This window comes from Oreochromis aureus, linkage group 7 (assembly GCF_013358895.1).
Source record: "Oreochromis aureus strain Israel breed Guangdong linkage group 7, ZZ_aureus, whole genome shotgun sequence".
NCBI classification, from domain to species: Eukaryota; Metazoa; Chordata; class Actinopteri; order Cichliformes; family Cichlidae; genus Oreochromis; species Oreochromis aureus.
The window spans coordinates 57,772,717-57,800,365 of NC_052948.1; the positions used below are offsets into that span (position 1 = coordinate 57,772,717).

The 27,649-nt window shown below is 40.6% G+C and overlaps 1 protein-coding gene across 1 annotated transcript in view; it reads right to left on the reverse strand.

Moving 5' to 3' along the window:
• Positions 1 to 27,649, reverse strand: part of megf10 (multiple EGF-like-domains 10) — a 67,063-nt gene that overhangs the window by 22,406 nt on the left and 17,008 nt on the right. Inside the window, exons 7-15 of the mRNA XM_039615306.1 lie at positions 13,446 to 13,692; positions 11,028 to 11,148; positions 10,665 to 10,801; positions 9,497 to 9,709; positions 8,386 to 8,560; positions 5,695 to 5,815; positions 4,737 to 4,900; positions 4,237 to 4,339; positions 1,335 to 1,481 (exon numbers count right to left, since the gene is read on the reverse strand). Of these exons, the coding sequence (XP_039471240.1) occupies positions 1,335 to 1,481; positions 4,237 to 4,339; positions 4,737 to 4,900; positions 5,695 to 5,815; positions 8,386 to 8,560; positions 9,497 to 9,709; positions 10,665 to 10,801; positions 11,028 to 11,148; positions 13,446 to 13,692 (1,428 nt within the window). The remainder of the gene's footprint in view (positions 1 to 1,334; positions 1,482 to 4,236; positions 4,340 to 4,736; positions 4,901 to 5,694; positions 5,816 to 8,385; positions 8,561 to 9,496; positions 9,710 to 10,664; positions 10,802 to 11,027; positions 11,149 to 13,445; positions 13,693 to 27,649) is intronic.

Here is a 27,649-nt window from a genome sequence, read left to right on the forward strand (position 1 = left end):
TTCAACTTAATATTATCGTATTGTGTGTGTATAAGGACCACAAATGGCACCTGTTAAGATCTGTACGTTAACGAGCTAACCGTGCTAATGCGTTGACACCATGCAGCCCCACACACGGATGATCCGTGCTAACTCGCTAATGGAGATTTGCCACATTAATGTGGTTATGACGTTAATGTCATTTTAACGAGATTAACGCTGACAGCACTAATAAAAATGTATACATTTTATATCAAAATGTTATACTGTCTATGATGATGACAAAGTGGACCAAGCTAATTAAAATTACTATTTTTCTACTAACACACAAGCTTACCTGAAGTTGAACATACTCAGAACTGATTGTACAAACTCTGTTCAGCCTTTCTAGAACTATAAACTCAGAGTTGCTGTTCTCTGAGTGTGTTGACTCTACTTTCTGGGACAGTGGCCAAGCCTTCCCACTCTTGATTATAGCCAGTGGTTGTATATTAGTCGTATACCTTCTGTATTTAAATGTGTGAAGGTATTTCTTGATTATAGACTTTGACAATGATACCCTACCTCCTGGAGAATGTTCATGACTTGGGTAGGTGTTGTGAAGCCTGGCAGACATTCACACTTTAGCTTTTATTAACTAAAAATAATTCCTCTGATCGCTCCTAAAGTTTTTGGTGTTTCTGATAGATTTGTTTTCCATCCAATGTTGACATCCTTTATTTGCATTGACACCTCTCAGCTCCACATCTTTAAACTTCTCATGGAATAATAAGCCAACAGGCCTCACCTGGCCATGAAACTGCTTGTCAATAAACGCTCAGATTACTTTTGAGCCTGTGAAAATATGTGACTATGTATATGAAAAGCTGCAATTCCTGAACAGTTAGTGTAATACTTTTGTTAAACTCCTTACATTAAAACAGAAAATCTGTAGTTCTACTACATCTTACGTGTTTGACTTAAAATACTTGTGTGTCATCATTTGTGTCATTGTCCAAATACTTATGGACCTTCCTGTTATATATATTAATATTAAATGAGTTAAGATAATAAGTACAAATATTTTAATTGAACCATGTCAAATTTTTTTAAAGCCCCTAGTTTAAATCATCAGCTGCAGGTTAATCATATCACATTTTGCTTTTAATGTCCATTTTCTCTTCCAAATGTGAAAACAAGGTTTATTTCTGTTCCAGACTTTTTTTTAAAAAAACAACACTGATATTAATCATGACTATTGATGACTATAATGACTATTAAATCAAAGTGAGGTTAAATAAACCTATATATCATTTTAGCTCACCACAACTATGTGATGAATTTACAGTATTGTGTGGTGTTGATGGAGGACTTACTTCTCTGACAGGTTGGGCCTCTGTATCCTGGAGCACACTCACAGGTTCCTTCATCTGGAGAGCAGGATGCTCCATTCTTACAGTTACAGGGGAGGGAGCAGTTTGGACCCCAGTGGCCCTCTGCACACACACTGTCACAGTGGATACCTGTTCACACACAAGATTTGTTTCCATCATTGCAGTAGCATTCTGACACGGGAGTCGAGGGAGTGCACTGGAGATTTATTGTGCGTTACATTTACTTCACCGTAAATAAACGCACTGTTCACTGCACAGAGTCCAGCATTTGGGTCCTTTTTCCCACATCTCCATGGTCTGCCCCCGCAGACTGTGACAGAGCCTTTCTTAGACAGGAGTTCACAGCGCTCCCTACTATACGTATGTTTGAGCACACCAAAGCCTATGTAACAGTTACCCCTGCATCGGATCCAGCCCACTGTCAGAGGGGTTATCAATTAACAGCTCAGGCCCTCTCTCCACCTAAGTGTCTAAGATGATATGATAACAAAATTGATCAGTGTCCTATAGCCTAGGGCATCGTAGTGCCAAGTGCACTTATGAGCACCTTAATACTCAAACGTGTTATTATGGGCAATCACCACAATAAAGTCCAGGTTATTCAACATACATGGCAGTAAACAACACTCCAGAAATGTCTCACCTTATAATTTGGGATTGCACAAAAGCATACCTTTGAGGAGCAATAATATCATATACAAGAATCAGGAATAAAACAAAAGCAAGCAAATAAAAAAGAATTGGAACACAAGGTAAAGAAACTTGGCCATGCCCATAAACAGCTGGGCTCCACAAATATTCTGTAGGAACTAAATACGGCATGTAGAGAACTCTTCCTTATTAAGCAAAAAAATAGAGGGCAATTTAAGATTTATTAAGCAAAGAAATTATGAATATGGTAACAAATAAGCATATTAGTAGCAAATAGACTGAGAAAACCAAAAAAATTAAACACGCAAGACTTTTTTTTTTCTTAAAACCAAAATAAACTGTGAACTCCTTCACAGAATTCTACAAAATTTTATATGGAAATACAGACACTTGTTCAGATGAGACAACACTTTCAAACTTGCTCAGTCAAAAACAATGGCCTCGTCTCGGACATAGGCCATAATAGTCGTTCTACCTAAAGAAGGCAAAGACCCAGTGGAGTGTCAGCCATTTTAACTACAATGTTAGCATGCAGACTTAACTGAATAATTAAGGAAATTATACATCCAGATCAAACTGGATTCATTTTTTCTTCCTTTTAACAGGAAGAAACCTCCAGCACCTGATCCAGCTCTAACTATATGCTTTAGCAAAAAGGAAAGTTTTAACCTTAATCTTGATAGTACAGATAGTGTCTGTCTCCTGAATCCGAACTGGAAGCTGATGCTTCCAAACAGGAGACTCAATGCTCACACTACCTATTGAGCCACCATTTCTGCCTGGGCAAGATACCCTCAGTTGGCCTTGTTGCGTTCCTTAAGAGTATGAGTGTTTATGTGTGGAAAAAAAACAATGCATGAATGTATGTGTGATTGAGTGAATGAGACTTAATTGAAAGACTTTGAATTTTCCAAACTTAAGATTGCCATTGAGAATCTGCTACTTAAGGATACCAAAGAGTACATCAAGTATCAAATCCTGGTGGACCATCTGAAAAATTTTCTCCTCATAGCATTTTTGTTACATACACATGTTCTGTGATGCCAGCATGACACACAGTCACACAGTGTTGCAGGGCAGGTAAAGGTTTATTTTTCCCAACAAGAATTCATATTTGTAACACTCGCAGCATTTCAGCCGTCATGTCTCTGCCTCAGTTGACTTCCTCCTCTCCAGTCTCAGTGGGCTACTAACAACAGGGAAGGCATGATTAGACGATTGATCTCAGTTGCCCTGCCAGCCTCTCTAGCACTGCCCCTGAACCCACTGCACCACCCCTACTGTGCAGCAGAGCCACAGACCACATCCCACCACCATCTCACTACCTAGCTCTCCAGAAATTTACTGACCTCATGGAGGCCCTGAATGTTGCATGTGGTTACAGTAGTGGGTAGTGCATTGAAAGTGAGAGCACTTATTGGGATGATAGATCATCTTGGAGTCATGGTCCTGAGTTCCTGGGCAGTCTGAGGTATAACCTGGTGGTGTTAGATGGACTAAAACATCTGTCACATGTGCTCATGGTAAACCTATTCTCATTTATGAAGAGCACAGTGCACCAGTGGTGGACATGCCAATTCAGGTATTCTATAGCAAATGCTAATTAGGCTCCACAGTGCCGGGCAGTGAGCACAGGCCCTGCTAGACGATGTCGAGCAATCAGGCCACCCTTATGAATCTGTTCACACCAGTTCCTTATTTTGATAAGACAGGGAACTTATCAAAATAAGACAGAAAGAAACAGACATACACACGGTGAGACTCAAACTAAGAAACATAAACTTAACAATAGGACAGGGGATAAACAGACATGGAAACGTGACAGATTGGGGAGACAAAAGAACAAAACACAGAGACACTGAAGACAGGAAATGAAATGAGACAGAGACAGATCAGACAAGAAGAGGAACTGATAAAAACAAAACAAGGAACCAAGAACTCAAATACTGTTTCAAAAGTCCAAACTTTGGCTCACTGGATATTTTTGGTTTATTTGACCATTCCCTGCAAACCCTAGAGATGATTGGAATAGAAATATTCTTTTGACTGTAGTAGTGAATGAAATACAGTTTAGTATATTTTGATAGTAAAATAAAAGTTTTAACAAAGGTGTACACAAAGTACACATGTGAATTAATTTTATCCAGCATCAAATAAAATTTGGCATTTGGGTCCTATGCTGTCTGCTTCACACTCAGTTTATGACACATGGCACATTGCAATTAGGTCTTACCCGTCCATCCAGCCAAACAGCGACAGTGACCAGTAGCGTGGTGACATCCATCAGCATGATTGCAGTCACAGCGTTCTTTACAATCCAGACCATAGGTACCATCCTAAAGGAAAAAAACCCAAGGCAATCCATGACGAAATGTAGAAACATGTTCACTCATATGACATGTGGCAGTTGGTTATCAAGCTGATCAAAAATATAGTGAATGGTGTGAAAAACAACTGAGGTGTGGTTTGGCTCCGTTTCAAAATACAGATGTTTAGTGCTATTACAAGCTTAGGTGCAAAAACAGTGTAAGTTCAAACTTCTCAATAACAGATTTTGTCTTTGTACTATATTTATTCAAATATAAAGTTCAAATGATTTGTATTTTTGTTGTGTGAATTCTATTTACACATTTCATAAGATACCAATTTTTTTATTAAGTAGTGATAAAACATAGAACAATGATTTTCTTTTTCAAAAAACTTTGGGAGCTTCCATATAATCCTATAACTCACCTGACAGTGGAGTTCACATCTCTCTCCTCTCCAGCCCGGAGCACAGGTACAGTGACCATCCAGTGGGTTGCATGCTCCTCCGTTCCCACACATGCATGTGGAATCACATCCCAAACCCCAGGTGCCACTGGGACAGTTTATGGAGCAATCTAACCCATGCCACCCTGATTAGAAAAGGTAATTTATATTTAAACACATGTACACCTTACTTTTGATTAACATATGCAAGCATTTTTATTCAGTGCAGCACGAGATCAAAATATTTCTGTATTAATATAACACACGAACTGAGATTTGTATTAATTTGATAAACTCGGTTGAAATAGTGCTCACATATAGTGTAGAATATTTGCTTCATTTGATCGAGTTTTGAAAGAGAGAGTGAGAGAGAAAACTCAAAAGCCTACACAGAATGATACTGTACCATAGAAATCAAAACATAACTATGGCCATTGATGAAGGTTATTTTTTAGATTGTGGGGGAAAAAACAGACTTTTGAAAAAGATCCATAGAACAAATGTTAGTGAAGAGAAGCAGGGTGAGCATCAGAAAATGCGTTGCAGGCTGTAATGTGCGTGCAGAGGCGATAAAGGTAGGTGATGCTATCTGGAAGGTGTTGCTGGACTAGGAAGGCAAAGTCTCTGACCTCGCATTTTCATTCGAGGCTTCTACAGGCAGTGCTCATGAATTTAGACAATACTTATTTAACTTTTGCAATCCTTACTTTGACTTTAGTTTAAATTATTGAATTCCTATATTCAGTTATCATTCAGAACAAATACTGCTTTATCTCAGCAACAGTGCACTATGGACCTGGGAATATTTTAGATGTGACGAGTCAAACGTTTGACTCATCAAGTGTTTATAGGAAGGATATTAATAACCATCCAGGGGAACTATATAGAGAAATGGCTGTAACTTGTAGCAAATGCATAGGTAATATTAATAGTAACTAACCTGGTTTACAGGAACAGGATCCATCTATGGGGGAACACTTAGCTTTGTTCTTACAGTTACAGCTGGAGGAGCAGTTCACACCAAATGTTCCTGCTGGGCATGGGACTGAACATACGGGACCCTGAGAAGGTTAACAGACAAAATGCTAAAAGTGACAATGAAAACAACACAGTTTCATTTTTTGGTAACTTTGCTTGCTTTTGTCTTTTGTGTAAAGTTTGATCATTAACAGACCTGAAGGGACAGTTCATCTCTATCAAACTGTATTTGACATAGTCACACAGTACATTAAAGACTTCTGATCCACTCTTCTTTTACTCTTGTTTCTTTCCTGCATGCCTTATAGCTGAACATTTGTAATTTTGGATAGCTTCAGTATGGCTGTTTAAAATGTTTGAGTGTAGCTGCATTACCACTTAAAGAGAGGCAACTAAACACTTCTCAGCTATTTTTTTTCATGGCAATGTAATACATACAAAAATGAAACAAACTACTTCCTATCACCTTCTTAGAATCTTATAAGCAGGAGATATAAGATTTTGGATTCTGTATAGATGAGGATCGTATTGCTACATCTATACAGAACCCAAACTGTAAACCATTGCTCACTGAATCTATTTGGATAGCACTACTGTGGCTGGAGAACTGACACAATACTTTAAGCACATAATGTAGCCTCACAAGCTACATTATTCAAAGGAATTAATGTTGTGAGGAATATTCCTGAGCTTTGACTATACTCGTTGCTAAGCTAACCCATTTTGCCTTCACTTACAGACTAGGAGATGAGTGAGTAGGAGACCTAATTCTAGGAAAGGAAGGAAATATTTAGATTTTCTAAAATTTTCAACAGTTCCAAAATAGTATGACCAGACAGTGAACAAAACTATCATAAGTGTGTGGGAAAGACAAATAATTAAACCTCCAAAAGTTGAATCTGTTCATCTGGACGTAGCTTTTTGTGGGAGAAACGTTTCGTCACTCATCCAAGTGACTTCTTCAGTCTCAGCTGACTGCAGGTTTCCCCAAACCTTATAAACAGTACATTTGCATGTACTGTTTATAAAATAATTAAAAGCTTTTTTCCGAAAACAGAATTGCAAATTTTGTCGGCGTTTCAACCTGTTGCCACTAGATCTTTCTACAAAGCCACATTTGCAATAATAGAATGGGCAGAGCATCACATTATCCATTTGTTTGTTTGTTTGTTGGTAATTTTTGAAACATGAATCTATACTAGAATGATGGTCGTGAATCAGGCAGTCAGTCAGGTTAATGGGCCCACACAGTGTTGGAAAGCACAACTTGTGCTTGTATTATGTATCTTACTTAAGAAAGGCAATTAGATTTCCCATTAACAACATGCATTAACAATTCCCAGCAGAAAATACTGCTTGCTTTACTCTGCAACATTTCCTTCATTGCCAAAAAACTCCCATTTAAATTGCCAGAAATATGCACTTCTCTGTCTTCACATCCCATTCTTAATGCATAGGGTTTACAGTAGCTATAACAGCTGATATTTACACCTATAACAGCTTCAACTCCTCTGGGAAGGTGTTTATGGGGATTTTTGACTATTTCTTTTCCAGAAGCTCATTTTTCAGGTAAGACACTTATGTTGGATCAGACGAAGCAACTCAGAGTCTCTTTTTCATTCCAATTAGTTCTTTCGGGTTGAGGTCAGGACTCTGTACAGGCCTATCAAGTTCTTTCACACCAAACTCCCTAATCCATGTCTTTATGGACTTTGGTGAACTTGTGTGCAGTCATGTAAAAACAGGAAGAGCCCATCGCCAGACTGTCCTCACGCTTTTGGGAGCATGAATATGTCCAAAATGTCTATGCTGAAGAATTAAGAGCCTCTTTCACCAGAACTCAGGGGCCGAGCCCAACTCCTGCAAAACAACCCCACAGCATAATCCCCCTCCGCCAAACTTTAGACTTTGCACAATACAGTTAGACCAAATACCTTTCTCATGGCAACTGCCAAACCTAGACTTGTCCAGCGGATTGCCAGATGAAGAGGCATGATTCATCACGTCTCCACTGCTCTAGAGTCCAGTGGCAGTGTGCTTTACACCACTGCATCCAACATTTTGCATTGCATTTGGTGATGCTTGGATGCAGCTGCTTGGCCATGAAAAAGGCATTCCATGAAGCTCTCCATCCGCTGTTCTTGAGCTAATCTGAAGGCCAGAGGAAATTTGGAGTTCTGTAGCTACTGACTCTGCAGAAAAGTGGTGATCTATATGCCTCAGTATCCACCGATCTCACTCTGTGATTTTATGTAGCCCACCACTTTTTTACTGTTGTTCCTAATCACTTACACTTTGTTCTAATACCACTAACGACTGAATATGGAATACTTAGAAGTGAATAATTTCACGACAGGTGGCATCCTAGCACAGCCTAGCTTTAAAGGTTGTTATGTGTTATTAATTGGAAACAGACGATTTTGCATTTTGCAGCTCTGTTAACGCTGCTTACTAACTGTAGTGATTACTGAATTTAGACAGTAATGCATCACATTGCTGCTTTTCAAAAATATGCAATGTGATTACAGCAATGTCTTACAATATTGCATGTACCATGTGCAGTATACTTAGGTCTGATATCATGTATCACATATTTATGATTTGTGACATAAAACACTCACTGGCATTTACACATACTAATGTATGGGTTTACCGTGAAGCCTGGAGCACAGATACACTCTCCAGTCACACTGTGGCAATCAGCACCATTCTGGCACTGGCACACCTGCTGACAGGACTCGCCATAAAATCCTGGAGTGCACGTCTCATTGCAGTAGAGACCTGACCAACCAGGCAAACATGTGCACTCCCCTGATATTGGGTGGCAGCTGGTGACAAGAGAGAAAAAGATAATAGTTATAAACTTTGTTGAGGTGTAATGCTTCCTACTACTGATTCCTACTAATAAGTGCTATTTCCTACTTAAAGTATTTAGTGTGCTTGAAACAAATTTTTCTATGACCTGTGTTTTTATGATCAGTGACTATCTGTAGTATTTAATCCCAAAGATTAGCTAAAACACTAGTAGTATTTCTGCAGTTAGCTACATATATGAAGTGCACTGTCATGCTTCCCTGTGAGACTGAGTTTAGCTTTTCTCTTAACTTGTACAACTTCTCTACATCCTAACAGTGCTCACAGGAAACATACTGAAAGCCTAACAGAAGTGGCAACAGGCAAATCAGGCCATAAATGTTTCTTCTAGCTGTCTAGGTGTAAATCTGAAAAACAAACAAACAAACAAACAAACAAACAAACAAACAAACAAACAAACAAACAAACAAACAAACAAACAAACAAACAAACAAACAAACCAAAAACCTAAAATCTAAATCTAAAAATGAATTACAATATACCTGAAGAAGACTTTTTTCACAATGCACTGTGTAGGTTAACTGTAATGATACAGGTGAAATTTGGCTATATTTGATAGTAACAGAGTTTGACTGACAGATGGTGTGTCTGACACAGCAGTACCATTGAGAAAGAAGCAGAACAGCTGTTATCTGCAATGACACATGCAGCCCACCAGCTGTGCTAGGCTAACTGATCACTACACTCAGTTGTCACCAAACACATCGGTCATATACACAAATCTATACAAGCAACATGTGAAACTGCTAAAACCCAAAAGATACAAAGGAAACACAGAATTATATTTTGGAATTCAGGGAACTGTGAGGCAGCATTAATCAAATGGCTTCAAACTGACCCAATCTGCAGATCAAAGTTTGGCAAAGATGACAACACTATTTACTACATACCCATGAGTGTTCTGGACATAGCACGGACATTTCCTATCACAACGCAGGCCGTAGATTCCTTCAGGACACAGTCGGACATCACATGTCTTTCCTGTGTATCCTGGCTCACAAAGACACATTCCATTGCTGTGGTAGCACTTGCCGTTGTTTTTACAATTACATATCTTTGCACAGCCAGCACCATAAGTACCGAGTGGACACTCATCCTGGCACCTGTTTATAGAGACATAGAAATATCCAGAGACAGTGATTAGGAAAAAGGTGGTGATCAATGACCATTCTCTCAAATTAAATATGAATTATTGCGTATTAAGCTCTGTGACTATGGAAAGAGGCCTAGATTATTCCTATTCTTTACTTTCTAAATAAATTCACTGAAATTTTTACACTGAGTCCTGCATTTGAATCCTGCTTTGCCTCGTGGTGTCAGGGTCCTTGGGTTTTGGACCCAGGGTTTTGAGTTTTTTGTGAGTTCATGATCTGTTTTGATTTTGAGAAAGAACTTATGTTTAGCTTTTTTTAGTTTTCTGATAGTAGTTGATCATTTGTTCCTCTGTGTTTGGTCATTCCCATTTTTGATTCCTCTCTGTTTCCCTTGTCTGTCTAGTTCTGTGTTCTCTGTCTGTATTTGTCTGGTCTCCCTGTTCAGTTGTGTCAAATTAGTCTTCTCTCCCCAGTCAGTCATGTCTCTGTTTACCATTTGTCTGTGTCAAGTTTGTACAACTGGTGAAATAAGTATTGAACACAAGTAATTATATTTCTAAAGGTGACATGAAATTCTTACCAGATGTCTGTAACAGCAACCCATCCAATCCACACATCCAAACAAATCAAACAATAAATGTGCATAAATTTAATTGTATAATAATGAGAAATGGCAGAAGGGAAAGCATTGAACATGCTTACTGAAATTTATTTAATATTTAAAATAAAAAGCTTTTGTTGGCGATGACAAGATGCCTCATGTACGGAGAAACTTTGCTCAGGTATGATTTTGGCCCATTCCTCCACACAGTCTTCAAACACTTAAGGTTCTGCAGGCCCCTTCTATGCACTCTGAGCTTTAATTATTAGTTATGCAGATGTCTGGTATTGAGGATATCCTGATTTTTGGGTATAAAAAACCCTGGACTGTACTGTGGGGCTTTGTTGTAAAGGTCTCTCTTACCGTTCTCCTGTGTATCCAGGGCTACAGACGCACTGTCCAGTAGATGACACACAAACGCCATTGTTGTGACACTGACATTCCTGGGAACAGTTTTTTCCAAATCTCCCTTCTGGACATGGCTGCCCACAAACTGTTCCCTGCAGACAACAGCACAAACATTTATCTATCGTATACAGAATCTGCAATAATAACTTCAATAATTATAACTTCAAAAATAAATTCTCTTCCTTGAAAATATTCACAGAGCTCCTGTATCAAAAGTTTCTCTCTGGTTTAGCTCATGCTTGCATATGACCATAAAGTACTAGCATGTCTAGTGAGCTGAATTTTCTTAAAGAGTTATGGAACAGTTAGTGTCTGTACCATCCATCCTGCTGGACAGGAGCACTCTCCGGTTACATGGTGACACACTCCTCCATTCTGACATGGACATCTCTCCTCACATTGCTGCCCATGTTTACCTGGTGGACAGAGTTCTTCACACCTACAGGAAAAAGAAAACAACACTTGGTACATCTTTGCACTGCTGAATTTTACTTACTACATGCAAAATCTCTTTTTTTTATGAGATTATAGACAACTAGCTGTAATTTTATAGAGCGAGTATAAAGTAAAATTGTGCTGACCCTTGTTTCACTAAAACTTTGTTTTAAAGTTGCACTTTCTGGCATCAACCCGACATGCCGTGTTTGATGGAAGAAAAATGCTGAATATTACCTAAAAGAACACTATCCCTATAGTCAAGCACAGAGATGGAAAGACTGTACTTTGAGTACTATTAGTCTTTGTTAATGATACAGCACAACTTCAATAGACCTGGGCTCTGTATCGTAAAATCCTGGATGAGAACCTCTTTCCCTCTGCCAAAACATGTGGATGGGTCTTCTAGCGTGACAATAATACAAAAATTGCCACTAAGGCAACAAAGGAGTGGTTAAAGTAGAACCACACTTAAGTCCTAGTTTCTGTAAAGAGAAGTGGGACAAAATCTGTCCTGTGTGCAAACCTTTAGGCCAACCAGAAGTAATGTCTTACTACTGTGCTTCCCAACTAGGGTTCCTCCATCAGTTAGTAAGTCATGTTTTGCTTGGTGATCAAATAAAAATTAGAGATTGTTAATTTATTCATAAGTGAGCAATCTAACAAATTCAGTGGGCAATCAAATAATTATTCCTCTGACTGTAGATACTATATATCTATCTATATAATGGAAAATTCTGTGCTTCAACAATGACATAAAATTAAAAAATGATCAGTATAACTCCTCCTTTTTATTATCATCCATTAACAAACCAGTCAATTCCTCCAAAACACTAGTGTCTGAACTTCTTTTAACAAATAAATGTTCTGTTACTACAACAAAGTTTCTAGTAAAAGGAAGAATATTTCTTGTAGTTATTTATTCAGCATTGCCTCACATTTTTTTTAATCTTTTTCATAATTTCTACATTCAATTCAATTCAATTTCATTTCAGTTCAATTTTATTTATACAGCATCAAATCACAAAAGCAATCGCCTCAATGGGCTTTATATTGTAGGGTCAATCAGAGAGAAACCCAACAATCATATGAACCCCTATGATGCCCTATTTGGTGACAGTGGGAAGGAAAAACTCCCTATTTACAGGAAGAAACCTCCAGCAGAACCAGGCTCAGGGAGGGGCGGCCATGACTGGTTGGAGTGAGGGGAGGAAGACAAGACAAAAGACATGCTGTGGAAGAGAGCCAGAGATATTACTAATGATACTAATGATTTACTAATGATAAATGCAGAGTGGTGTGTAAGCACATAGTGAGTGAAAAGAGTGACTGAACCACAAACAGTAATGGGAAGTCCCCATCAGTCTAAGCCTAGTTCAGTATAACTAACAGGATCCAGGGTCACTTCATCCAGCCCAAACTACATACACAATGAAAAAAGAACATTTTTTAAGAGTGTGTCTTTAGTGAATCCAAACTAGGATGTGGATCCACAGAAGAAAGTTCTAAAAGCTGAAGGCTCTGCCTCCCATTCTAATTTTAAATATCCTGGGAACCACAAGTAAACTAGCAGTCTCAGAGCAAAGTGCACTATTTAGGTGATACGGTACTATGAGGTCTTTAACATAAAATGGGGCCTGATTATTCAAGACCTTGTATGTGATGAGAAGGATTTTAAATCTGATTTTGGATTAAATGGGCCCAAATGAATAGAAGCCACTATAGGAGAAATATGCTCTCTCTTCTAGTCCCTGTCAGTACTGTCACTGCAGTACTGACAGGTTTTTAGGACAACCTGATAATAATAAATTACAATAGTCCAGCCTTGATATAATAAATGCACGAACTAGATTTTTAGCATCATTACTGAAGTCACTTCATCGTCTCCTGGTTCAAAAGGTACAGAATTATCTTTAAAATCTTTCTATTAATTTCTAAAGCTGTCAGTGCTTTGGTCTCTGATTTGCACTGTAACCATGTCAGACTCCCCATCTGGTGCAAATCTTTTAACCATCCAGAGAACTAAGTCTAAGTGTGTTAAGCACACAATGTTTAAGAATAATGATATGTGCTGTATAAACGAAATTGCCATGACCATAGATACTAGGCTTTTAATGTTATGTGACTGTTGGCATTAGACGGAGGTGGGCCCTCTGGTATTCTCCAGTTGCATAATAACAGGCAGCACCATTCTACAATTTCTGCTGGCATCCATTCTTATAAGTGCCTACCTTTTCTTTTATGTCACTGTTGGTATTAGAAGCAGGAAATCAATTTAACAAATGATCTCTCCTGACTTACAAAGCACCAGTGTATCCTGGTGGGCACTTGCATTCTCCGGTCACATGATGACAGGCAGCACCATTCTGGCATTGGCATTTCTGCTGGCATCCATTCCCATAGGTGCCTACTTCACACGACGCCTCACAGCGCCAACCTCTGTATCCAGGACTGCAGATACAAGCTCCAGTGATAGGGTTACACAGAGCTCCATTCTGGCACTGACATCTGTTACTGCAGTGGGAACCCCAGTGATCACTGTCACAAGCTGAAAAGAAAGAAAGAAAAAAAATCTAAATGTATCTTTTTATCTTTCATGTTTGTCTTACTTGACATGTATCACAGAATTGGACATAGGTTGTCATTTCTAATTGCATGCTAATCTATAATAGATCATGAAGTTAGACATCTCTTGAGTCTGCAAGTAAAATCTATTATAGGGAGTTAGCACCTTATTCGGCTTGCCCATAAAAACTGACTCGAAACACTCATCAGTATCACTGTCCAGATTTTTTTCAGTCCCCCAGAGTGCTGAAGTTGATTCAAATTGTCGCGATCGTGGCTCAAGAGTTGGCAGTTCGGCTTGTAATTGGAAGGTTGCCGGTTCGAGCCCCGGCTCGGACAGTCTCGGTCGGTGTGTCCTTGGGCAAGACACTTCACCCATTGCCTACTGGTGGTGGTCAGAGGGCCCCGTGGTGCCGGTGTCTGTCAGTGTGCGCCCCAGGGCAGCTGTGGCTACAATGTAGCTTGCCATCACCAGTGTGTGTGAATGACTGAATGTAGTGTAAAGCGCTTCGGGGTCCTTAGGGACTAAGTAAAGCGCTATACAAATACAGGCCAAATACCAAATATAGCTGTAATTCTTATTTTTTATTACCTTTAAAGCTGTCTAGGAGTAAAATAGATGTGCCACCAAATGCTTCCAAGATAATAACAATAATAATAATAATAATAATAATGATAATAATAATAATAATAATATTAGTAGTAATAATAATAATAATGATAATAACAATAATAATAATAATAATGATAATGATAATAATGATAATAATAATAATAATAATAATAATAATAATAAGCTACTCATCATTCTTCACTACAAAATGCCTCAGGCTCTCTTAGGTGTGCCTTTCTCGGATGAAAAATCAATGTGCTCAGCATTGTGTGGAGTTTCTGGGCTTTCCTAATTGCGCTCCTAAATAAATAAATGCAGCACAGCTTTATTTCTGCATCCTTCATTATAAATGTTAGCTTACTCCCCTGCTTGCCTTCCCTTGCCTGAATGTCATATATGTCACACCTCAAGACAAAGCTTGATGTAGACTTTTCAGGGCCCTATCTGAGTTGTAAGTGTAAAATGTATCCTTGCTCCTCTATACTGGAACAGAATATCCTTTTCTGGCACATCATAGTATAGTCTTCTGCCTTTGGTTCTTCATGAATATAGCACCATCTACAGGTTTTGGGGGTTTCTATCAGGCCAAATGGTTCGCGGGTGGAACACCGGAGTTTTGTGTATATTCTGCTGTCAGGAAGATATTCATTTGTCATGGTATACCACACACACACACACACACACACACACGCACACGCACACGCACACATGCACAGATACACACAGCTAAATTGAAAGAAAGAAAGAAAGAAAGAGGTTCCATTTAAGCTACGCAAGGCTTTTCTGCATTTTTCAACAAATGGAGTGTTTATTAGCAGTAACTTATTCATCACACATCAGATGGATGTTCTTCATTGTCCTATATCCATGATTTGTCTGTTATCATCCATTTTCTTTTCCTGTAGTTGTCCTGCTAAATTGACATATAGCTGGTGGTGGTGTCAAATTCTTTCTGTTTATTCACATTTCTTCTTTTGTTCTCAAGTTATTTGTTCCCTGCCTCTTTCTCTTGGCCTCCAATGGCTCTTGTGCCTTATTGCAGTCCCTGTCCTAATTCCTATCACTGCCAGTTCCTATTACTGATTTAGTAAATCATGTTTTATCTGTCCTTTAATCACAGTTCATAGAAGTCTAAGAACTGTGACATATAAAATCAAGTGGCTTAAGAGTACTGGCACCAGGATGTATACATGCAAATTACATCTGCAAAGTCAAGGACTGTTAAAATGTTGCACAATCCTCAGCCTACTGATAAAAGAAAGGCACTACTCATCAGATGCTCAACATAAATATTACTTGCTTTTTTTGTATGAAAAATCCTTGCACATCAAGAAGCCATTCTCAGCCACCATTAACAGATTCTCAGCATCAGTCAGTTCATCCACTATCACCTTCATTACACTCTACTTCAACAAGCAGGTTCTGGGTCTCAGTCAGTGTAAGTTCCAGCAATCCCCTCCCAGCATCCATGCCAGGTTTCCCAGCCTATCTTCCATGAAGCATTTATACCAACCCCTGGAGCTTGAGGGGTGATGAGTGGTTTTGTGGATTCCTCTTTCAGGTTTCATTAGTCTTTGGTCAAATATGTCTAATGTAGTTGATTTTGTGTATTTATTCAAGGGAACAGTATTAGATTTGGCAGAAACAGTATTTTCCCCCAGGGATATTTTCACCTTTCCATATTGGGAGTTTTTGACTAAATTATAACAGCTTATGAGTATTCCCTGTCAAATGGATGTTGCACATCTTAACAGAGTCTTAAGGTCATTGGCAGTGAATCTGCAGCATTGCAGGGTCTTTGGTGGATTTCTGCATATTAGCTGCCACGTCAGCATATAATCTTGCAGAGGGAAAGTCTCAACTAAAATGAACAAAAAGACAACATACCCACTAGGGATGAAGCACCAACCATTGAAGCTCTCATTAATTTATATTTAAAGACTGATAATTGCCTACAGGAACTGACTACAAATCTCATCAGTCCAGTGCATGACCTTCCACATCATATCCTCAGTGCAGTCTCATTTTCTCTTAAACATGAGCAACTGGTTAGTAAATTTTGGGTGTAGTTTTTTGGGCTTCAACTTTTATTCTCAAAGCCTGGTATATCTGCTAACTAATGAAAAGCTGCTGGCTGTGACAAATTCACAGTAAAACACACTGATTGCAGTTATATCCTTTTACAAGCAACTTTATTTCTGCATGTATTAATATGTAGTGCAATGAAGCACAGCAAAAAATTGAGGGACTCAAAAATACTTGTGCCTTCCAGTGCTATCTTAGCCTCCCAATAGATGCACTTATAGTATAAAATTGAAAATCTTTGATGTCATCAAATAACAGAGTTTGACTGAGAGTCTGACTGAGAGTCAAAACCAGTCCAAGATTTTTAATAGTTGAACACAAATCTGAACATCTACATTTTAAAAAAGATGGGATGCTGTGTAAAATGTCAATAAAAAGGTAGTAATACTGCAAATACAACTTGCATGATGGTGAGAAGTTATAGCCCTCAGTTACATTTTAAGTTAAAATAAATTATTTGTTTTTTTTTATTAGCAATGAATTTTATCTAAGTTTGAGCTCCTTTCTTTCGACTACCACAAACAGCTTGGCATTTATATGCCTAGCATGCAGAGTAATGCTGCCATTTCCAGCTACTCCACTATTCTGAAGTTGTTCAAGTGATTAACAGGCTCCTTTTCTTCCTGCTGCATTAGTGCGCTTCACTCTGGCCTGATAAAATGTACATACTCTCTTACCTCCGGCAGTTTGGCCCTGTGTGACAAACAGCAACAGGGCTGAAGGGGGAGGAGTGACGGACAAAAAGGAGGAGGAGGAGAATAGAGATACTAACATGAACATATAAAAATCTCTTGCATTCAAGTCCGCTATCACGATACCTTTTTGAAACCTGACCTAGATTGAATAAAAGCTCAACTCCAGGAGCTTAGGGCTCTTCATCTACTTCCCGGAGAACAGATTGTTCTCTTTCATCAGCCTATTCAAAACAGCACTGAGAGCACGCGCACACACACACACACACAGAAAAAAATACTGTGGCATGGTTTTGTCACAACGCTGGTGCATCACAGTCTCAAATAGGATCCTAAGGATTCTATTTTTTAAAATGTTCAAAATGGGAAAAATTCGTCAGACCTCAGATTGTTATCCTGAGCTCTCACTTTCTGCCACAGTAAATTCAACTGTTTTATCTATATTCACTTGAATCTCCATCAGATAATTTTAAAAAGCTTCTTCAAATCACAAACCAAGAAAGAGTATAAAAGAGTTGGGTGAGTAGAGAAAAGACTGGGAGCCAGTGACTGCCAGTTGTTCAGAGTGGGTTCAGATCTTACTCTCCAACACTGGGGAGCCTGGATGTTTTTCCATCTATTTAGTGATTACCCAGCCTGCCAAGAATGGTGCACTCAAAATCAAATCAAATCAAATCACCTTTATTGTCACATCACATGTGCAGGTACACTGGTACAGTACATGCGAGTGAAATTCTTGTGTGCAAGCTTCACAAGCAACAGAGTTGTGCAAAATACAATAACGTGCAACAAGCAAAATATAAAATGGTTAATCTAAAAGTAATAAATATATGTACCATATATAAAGGTATATACATTACTGAATGTGTGTACTAAATATGTTTTCTACGTGTGTGTGTGTGTGTGTGTGTGTGTGTGTGAGTGTGTATATACATGTTTTACAAATGAAATAGAGTAAACAATAAAATAAGATATATAAAATATAAAATATATACAGAGGTAGGTATGTGCAAAACAGTGGCATTAATGTACAGTATGGAGTGCATAATGTTGAAGTTCCAGTAGTGAGGGTGAGGTGTCTATGACGTGTTCAGCAGTCTGATGGCCTGGTGGAAAAAGCTGTCTCTCAGTCTGCTGGTGCGGGACAGGATGCTGCAGAACCTCCTTCCTGATGGAAGTAGTCTGAAGAGTTTATGGCTGGGGTGACTGGAGTCCTTGATGATCCTCCCGCTTTCCTCAGGCACCGCTTCCTGTAGATGTCTTGGAGGAGGAAGCTCACCTCCAATTATCCGTTCAGCACACCGCACTACTCTCTGGAGAGCTTTGCGGTTGTAAGCGGTGGTGTTGCCATACCAGGTGGTGATGCATCCAGTGAGGATGCTCTCAATGGCACAGCGATAGAAGGTCCTGAGGATGCGGGGCTCATGCCGAATCTTTTCAGTCTCCTGAGAAAGAAGAGGCGCTGCTGCGCCTTCTTCACTGTCTTGTTTATGTGTACTGACCACGTAAGATCCTCAGCCAGATGTACACCAAGGAAGCGGAAGCTGCTCACTCTCTCCACAGCGGCGCCGTTGATGGTGATGGGGTGTACTCCTCTGCACCTCGGAAGTCCACTATCAGCTCCTTTGTCTTTGCGACGTTGAGGGTGAGATGGTTGTCTTGACACCAGTGGGTCAGGCGCTGACCTCCTCCCTGTAGGCTGTCTCATCACCGTTGGTGATAAGACCCACCACTGTAGTGTCGTCCGCAAACTTCACAATGATGTTGGAGTTGTTAGTGGCCGTGCAGTCGAGGTGTAGAGTGAGTACAGGAGAGGGCTCAGTACACACCCCTGTGGAGCACCAGTGTTCAGTGTGATGGGGATGAGGTGGTGCTGCCCAGTCTGACCACTTGGCGTCTGTCAGACAGGAAGTTAAGGATCCAGCTGCAGAGGAGCTGCTCAGTCCTAGATCCTGCAGTTTCCTGTCCAGCTTCGAGGAACGATGGTGTTGAATGCTGAGCTGTAATCTACAAACAGCATTCTCACATACGTGTCTCTCTTCTCCAGGTGTGACAGGGCAGCATGGAGTGTCAGGGCTATGGCATCATCAGTGGACCTGTTGTGGCGGTATGCGAACTGTAGAGGGTCCAGTGAGTCGGGTAGTGCGGAGCAGATGAAGTCCCTGACCAGCTTCTCGAAGCATTTGCTCACGATGGGGTCAGGGCTACAGGTCGCCAGTCGTTCAATGATGAGATGGTGGAGGATTTGGGTACAGGGACGATGGTGGCCATTTTGAAGCAGGCTGGGACTACAGACAGAGAGAGGGAAAGGTTGAAGATATGTGTAAACACTCCAGCCAGCTGAGCCGCGCATGACTTGAGGACGCGGCCGGGAATCCCGTCCGGACCAGTAGCTTTGCGTGGGTTCACTCTCCTGAAGTACCTCCGCACATCCTCCTCAGACACAGTGTGCGCACTGACGTCATCCGCGGTGCGCACACTGTCCGGTCTCCTGGTGTTCGCTGTGTCGAATCTAGCGTAGAATACGTTTAGATCCTCACACAGAGAGGCCGTGGTCTGCGGTGTGCTGGTTTTCCTCTAAAGTCTGTGATCGTGTTTAGTCCCTGCCACATACTCCGAGGGTTGTCAAACTGTTGCTCCACCCTGTCCCTGTACTCACGTTTGGCTGCTTTGATCGTCTTCCGGAGTTGGTAATGTGCGTGTTTGTAGTCCGATGTGTTCGCGGAGGCAAAAGCGGTGCTCCGTGCCGCTAGCGCCGTGCGAACATCTCCGTTAATCCAGGGTTTTGATTTGGGAAGGATTTAACTGTTCCGGATGGGACGACATCTTCCACGCATTTTCTGATAAATCCACAGACTGAGTCTGTGTATTCATCGATGTCTTTAGCAGCCACGTGAAACATTTCCCAGTCCGCGTGATCAAAACAGTCCCGCAGCGTAGACTCCGATTGGTCCGACCAACGATGCACCGCCCTCAGGGTTGGAGCTTCCTGTTTCAGCTTCTGCCTGTAGGCGGGTAGAAGCAGGATGGAGCGGTGATCTGATTGGCCGAATGGGGCGCGGGGAGGGCTTTGTACGCATCCCGGAAAGAGGTGTAGCAGTGGTCAAGAAGCCGGTCTCCACGAGTGTTGAAATGGATGTGTTGGTGGAGTTTTGGTGAGACTTTCTTCAGGTTACCCTTATTAAAGTCCCCGGTCGTGATAAACGCCGCCTCTGGGTGTGAGGTTTCCTCACTGCTGATCGCGCTGTACAGTTCCCTGAGTGCTCGGTCAGTGTCGGCTTGTGGGGGAATGTAAACAGCCGTAATAATCACTGCTGTAAATTCCCTCGGTAGCCAGAATGGCCGGCACTTAACCATCAGGTACCCAGGTCCGGTGAGCAGAAGGATTTGACCGGGTGCACGTTCGCATAATCACACCAGCTGTTGTTGATCATGAAACACACACCACCGCCTCTGCTTTTCCCAGTAAGCTCCTGTGACCTGTCCGCGCGGTGCACAGAGAACCCCGGTAGTTGTACTGCGGAGTCCGGTACCTTGTCCGATAGCCAGGTTTCTGTGAGGCAGATCACGCAGCAGTCCCGCATCTCTCGCTGGAATGAGATCCGTGCCCGAAGCTCGCACAGCTTGTTCTCCAGAGACTGCACATTAGCCAGTAATAAGCTGGGTAACGGTGGTCTGTTAGTGCGCCGTCTCAGTCGAACCAGAACGCCAGATCTTCTCCCTCTGCGTCGGCGTTTGCGGCCTCCACGGGCCCAGAACAAAGGCGTCTCAGGTGAGATGAATGGGGGGTCTGCAAACGGAGGGTCCGTGTTGCAAAACTTGAACTCCGGAAAGTGATGAGAAAGTCCGTCTTTTATGTCCAGTAAGGTTTGTCGGTCGTACACAAGGAGACATGTGCTACTCGTGAAAAAATAAAGAAAAAGTAAAATTAAACACAAAAAACACAAAAAACAGCTGTTGCTTGGGGGAGCTCGCGACGAGGCTGCCATACTCGGCGCCATCTTGATCTCCATCTCATGGGAACTCATGGGAACAGAAAGCACTGTCATACTAATACGAAGGATTCCCGGTGAGAAGAAACAGCTGTAGCATTCCTCCAGTTTTCCTCTCTCAGGAGGTGTGTGTGTGTCATCCTCCAGAGTTTTTTTTAATTGTCAAGTTACTTTATTAAAACATGTCTGTAGACAGGTAAATCAAACCAGTTATCAGACATGTTCACAATTTAAGGAAATGATCAGACAAGAGAGGGTTTTTAGGAAACACTGTTAAACGTTCGGTTTCTATGCCACATGTTAAAACAAGATCTAGAGTGTGATTAAAGTGATGGGTTCTTTTACATTTTGAGAGAAGTCAATTGAGTCTAATAATAGATTAAAAGCAGTGTTGAGGCTGTCAGTTTTAGTATCTACATGAATGTTAAAAATCACCTACAATAAATTATTTTATCTGAGCTGAGCACTAAATCAGATAAAACGTCTAAAAGGGGGATGATTTGGGCTTGTTTTAGGGCCACAAGACCTGGGCACTTTGCAGTCATAAAGCCAACCATGAACTATACTGTATACCAACGTTTTCTTGAGCCAAAGTGATGCCATTTCTCAAACAGTAACAGCAATGTTTTTTTTAATTATTTAAATATTAATTAAATATTTGCATAATTTAGATAACAGCAATACTGTAATTAGTTATAAAGCATTTTGTTGGCTTTTAGGTCTCAGATCATATTATGTGAAATGTTTGAGTATTATAGAAAATATTTTTGCTGTTTGAGAATTTGGTGGAATCATGTTTAATAATCTCTGTCATTAGCTGACTACTGAGAGTGTTAGTTGACGTCTAAGAGGTCAAAGTGATCTACCGATAAAAACACAAAAGAGAATATTTTTTACATAGACAGTGGAATATAGTCCATAATGCTGATGTTACTTTGATTTCACTGCTGAACTTGAGCCCCTCCTGAGGATCTTGTGTTATTATCATGTGTACTAAATCACAAGCTCCACTGCCTCAGGTCATTTCCTCCCGCAAAATTTTCTCCTCCTGCTATTACTCCTAACCATAACCCACCCCTCCCCACCCATAATCTCTCTCTCTCTCACACACACACACACACACGCACACACACACACACCACATATTGACTTTGCCATTTCCTCTTCTTGGTACATCAAATTGAGCCTCAGACATATTGTTGTGATTCTCTGACCTGTATGACACAGTCAGCAGATTAGTCTTTCCTCGATCTTTAGGCCATTTAATACATATTACAGAAAGCCACATGAATATGAATTGAGTAAGTAGTTCAATATACTGAGCTATTTTTGCTACATTTTACAGAAAAACTTAGTCCCTACTTCAGCACCCATTTCAAGTCAAACATGTCAGTGTTCATTGATTATTGATACAATTATTGATGTCTTCTAAATGCAATACAAATTGTATCCAAATGTCCATCAGATATTAAAAACCATAAAATCATTTATTCATCATCAATAGCTGTTCTCTCATTACTGATGGAAAATATTTCCCCCAATCATGAGTGCCTTGAGGTGACTGGTGGTTTAATTTGACACTATATAAATAAAACTGAATTAAATTAAATCTCTTGGGACATGAAAAATGCTCAGTTGTATGTCACACACTCGTAGTCACTGTGCAAATCCCTGGAGGACTATTTAAACCAACCATCGGCCACATATTTGGCTCAATTGGGAGCCATCATCCTCACAAAAAATGTAACAAAAGTCTCCTAACATGTGGTTGACACTGTGAAAGAATCTATTTCATCCAAGATAGGGTTGAAAATCAACTGGAAAAACCTTGAAACTTGAGTGCATGAATACCCTTACTAACTCTCATCTGAGTACCAGAGGACATTACCGACAGAAATTCTAGCCTTAAATTTTTAACTGTGTAGCTGTAAAAGAAGGTCGAACATAGATTTAAGGGTTAGTCCCAAGGAGCTCAAAGGTTTTCAGAAAGAGATCTTAATATGGATATGGACCATGAAGGACTACTGCAGGACAACTACTGCAGGGTTAATTGTGGAAGAAAAAACTGGTTTTGCACAAAAACTACCTAATTCATGTGCAAGTGATGAAAACAAAGCAAGATACTGTGTTTGAACTTGACTGTTCCTTCAATACAGTAACGTTAACCACATATTTTTCCCTCACTTGTCTTCTGGGTTTGCAACATTTTTTATCAAGTCATTCCTACAGCTTTTATTTTGAAATAAAATATAACAAGTAACACCTGAGTTTGCCTTTCTGTGCGAGATACATTTTAAGATTTAAAAAATGAATAAGCAAAAAATAGAAAAAGAAATAATAATTAACAACTGAAGTCATTTATTCACACTTTTCTATCCACAAAAAAAAGTGTGTCTCTGTGTGTGTGTGTGTAAGTAGGCAGACAGGCCTGCCCTAAGGGACAGACACAACAAGCTCTTTTATCACAGGGTGAAACTGAAGATGATGGGACACACCGTGTGAGGCCCTCTTTCATTTCAGTATTCAACATTTCAGTCTGCATGAACGCACATTTGCAGATTCATAAGAACAAAAATCACCTCTTGGTAAGTTTCCATCAACAAAATAATTTAGGCAAATGACTGTTACAGGCAACAAACACGAACAACAGTCTAGAAATAGTGATGAGCTCAAGCTAGTTTAGCAGATGCACTAACATTTGCTGTTATGACATTTGGGACTTTTTTGGTGTCAACTGATGAAGACACAAGAGAGGAGAGTCAAATACTTCCCCAATTTATGCACAGTCAAAAAAAAACTGAATTTCCACAGTTAGAAGATAAAATCAACAAGAGACAAAGCAGACAGAGCAAACATTTCAGTGTCCATCTTATCAGTCTAAACTACTGAGTTTGGCAGCAGCACAAACACAAGATCTTTGAAAATTGTGACAGAACCATTGCTTTCTAATTAAGTCTTTTCATTCATGACATTTCCATTCCTGTTGATCATTGAATTTAGCATGTAACTGCAGAAGTATTTAGGGCTTATAGTTCTTTGTTACTTTGACTTACTTTTGAAAGATCATGATCATTACTTCGACAGTAGAATATAGGAATGCTTGATGTGTTTTAAATCATACATTAGACCTCGGTGTTGGTGAGAGACGAAGATGATTGCTTTTTGTTGTTGAGCCACAAGTAAGTAAGTAAAGTTTAATTATATAACACCTTTCACAGACATAACAGTCAAAAAGTGCTGAACAACAATTAAGATACAGTATCAACAGAGGACCATGTTTAAAAACAAATGTCTTGGATTTCATTGTTATTTATAGTTTCTAGTCTCTTGGTGTCTGTCTCTGTGCTTCCCCTGTGGTCCTTGTGTTACGTCTAGTCGAGTTATTTTTTCATGTCTGTGCTTCTCATTGTTTCAAGTGCCTGTCTCATGTTTCCTGTTTTACTACGACAGTCTCGTGTGCTATGTTAGTGTTTTCAGTTTTGCTTCCCCCATTTTTATTGTGTGTGATTACTCCCAGCTGTGCTCTCCTCCTGTGTCTCATTCCTTCGTTATCCCTCTGTGTATTTAAGCCCTTTGGCCATGTCCACACTAATACATTTTCGTTTGAAAATGCATCTTTTTCTCTTCATTTTAGCCTCCAATCCACACTGAGATGACGTTTTTGGTCAAGAAAAATTGAGCTTTTTTCACCACCAATCTAGTGGTGAGTGAGAGATACCAGCCAAAACCTTCAGTCTAGAAATTAAATATTAAGGTCAGTATCAAAGGCAGCGCTGTGGTCAAGCAACACGAGCACAAAGCAAAAAGATCATTATAGACCTTTAAAAGAACAGTTCCAATGGAGTGCTGCTTTTGAAAAACCTGACTGAAAAGGGTCAGAAATTTGTAGTGTGCATAATAAATAAATAAATTGATTTGACAACTTTATCTAATAGTTTGCTAATAAATAGTAATTTTGAAATAAGCCGGTAATTACTAGGAGACCTGGCATCAAGACTAGGTTTTTTAAGTAATGGAATGACCCCAGCATGCTCAAAGTAAGATGGAACACAACCTTGCTTCAGTGAGCTGTTAATGATAGAAAGCAACGAAGGACCCAAACAGAACAGAGGAATGCAAGATTGAGGTAAATCTTACAGAATGAGGTAGATGACTCAAAGTACTGAGGGCAATCCCCATTAGGCAAGGAACCTAAGGAGATTTTTGAGCTTAAGTCCATAACCCTATTTACAAAATCATGGAGAAATACATTGAAGTCATCATCGGAGGCTATCAATGCATGTGGAGGAGGGGAAGATCTAATGCTATTAATGGTGTCAAATAACACCCTGGGATTATTTTTATGATTTATAATGAGGCTGTTAAAATAAAAAGATCTTGCCTCTTTCACTGCCATATTGTAAGAAAAAAGAAGTTCTTTCAAATATTCTTTATAGACAGCCACACCCATGGTCCTCCACAGTCCTTCTGTTTTCTGACAACCATGAGGATCACTATTTAATAAGGGTGAGAGAGACAGACAACAGAACTATAACTAATTTTGTAAGGAGCAACCTGATCCATAATAGAAAGGCAATGTTCATTAAAAGAATTTACTAGAGACTCAACATTATCATCAAAAGAGGGTTGCCTGGGTGTCTGTGTGTGTGTCCATATCTGGGTCTGGGGCTTGCTGAGCCTTGGCCGCTGTGGGACATGGTCATGGAGGATGAGGTTACCACTCCCTATTTTTCCCTGCTTGATGTTGATGCCCCACCCTGGTATGCTGGATGTTGTTGGTTCCAGAGCAAGTGGCTGAATTTTCTAGCATTCTGGAGTTGTTGACACAGCTTGGGTGGGTAGGAGCAGTGGCTAGGTTCAGACTCAGGTTGGCTTGTCTTGTCCTTGTTGACTGAGTGGGTTACTGGCTCCATGTGCAGATGGGCCCCCAGATTTTGGGCCTGTCTGCACAAGTTAGAATACTCTTTATATTGGCGACAGCAGTGTGCCAGCCTTTGGTGCAGCAGTGCTCTGGTGTGCCATTTGCACGGGCTCCTGGTTCATTTTTCGTTGCCCTGCAGTGTGATAGAGGAAACAGAAGTGCTTAATGTGCCAGCAGAAGTGACGCTCTCCTTCCAGGGTAGTCTCCTGGGCTTAGAGATCCCATGCCTTCTCCTCCCCAACTTCCTCTGATGATCAGTCACTTTTACACATAGGGTCTCGGGGAGGGTTGGAACATGTGCCACATGGGCCAAAGTTGGATGGATGAGCACTGTTAACCAGCTGCCACATTCTCATGTCGCATCTGTTCCCTCATCAGTAGTGGTTTAGTCTAGATTTCACATAGTCCTACTCACTATTTACTCCAACACATGGACCCAAAAGGCTTAGCTTTGACACTGACAACTGTTAAAGGTGGCCTACACCCCTGTTTCCTGCACCCTGTCTTTGGTGGAGGTTGGCTGCTGATCTGGGGCCAGTCTGCCTGCGTCCCTGTGTTCACTGCTAGCTCTTGAGGCCATTCATTTGTCCACACTTTGGAGGGTCGGGTGGATGTGGATGGATGTATGTTTGTGCAGTTTCTGTGTGTGTGTGTGTGTGTGTGTGTGTGTGTGTGTGTGTGTGTGTGTGTGTGTGTGTGTGTGTGTGTGTGTACGGCTAATTGAGCTGGGCTGCTGTAGGACATTGTTCTTGAGGGTGGGGGGTGGGGTTTCCTCATCCTGCTGATACCCACTGGCTGTTGCATTTGCGCCTGGCTGGAGCTAACACTCGAATGGCACCCTGGGCTGGGGATTTTGGCGTTGGCTGGCCTGCTCCCTTGGGGTTGTGGTATGGGGAGGCTTGGACCTCTCATCAAGTTGGCTCTGTCGGGAGGTTCTCGCGCCTGGGTTCCCATCCTCAGCTTATGCTGGGAAGGCTGGCCTCTGCCGGGGTTGGCTGCCTGCTGCCTCTGGTTGTCTGGCACTCCTGCCCTTTGGCTGTGGGCCCTCCACCGAGTCCTCCACCAGGTCCTCCCTCTACCCCCTGCTGTGTTGGACCCATGGTTTTCGTCTAGGTGTGTGACCTCAGGTCTTCAGCACTTCTGGGGTCTGTGTACAGCACAGCTCTTTGACTGTTTGCCTCTGGCTCCCAGGGGTTGTTATTGCATTCTCTGACCCTCATTATCAAATATGTTGCACAACAAATGCTCATACACAGAGATTCACAATTTTTCCAATTGTTCTTTCTCTCTCTCTTTCACACACACACACAGACATACACCACAGCAAAATTGTATTTTTGTTTGTATAATACCTGTTTTGTATTTCAGGTGCTGTGTGGGGTTTTTTTTCTTTTTTTTTTTTGTGAATGAAGATGATAAACATGTAGTTCATAAATATCATATAGTAAGCTATGTAAATCTTCCTTAATGCCTCCCGAGGAGACAAAAAAAAGTGTTGGTGAAGTAGAGGCAAGTGATATACTCCTGATGTCTTGCCGATAAGAAATGCTCCTTGTGAGGAGAGTGCAAAATGCAAATCAAACAAAATTGACTCGAAACTACTATCCCTGCATCATGTCACCTTTAGCATTTTAGGA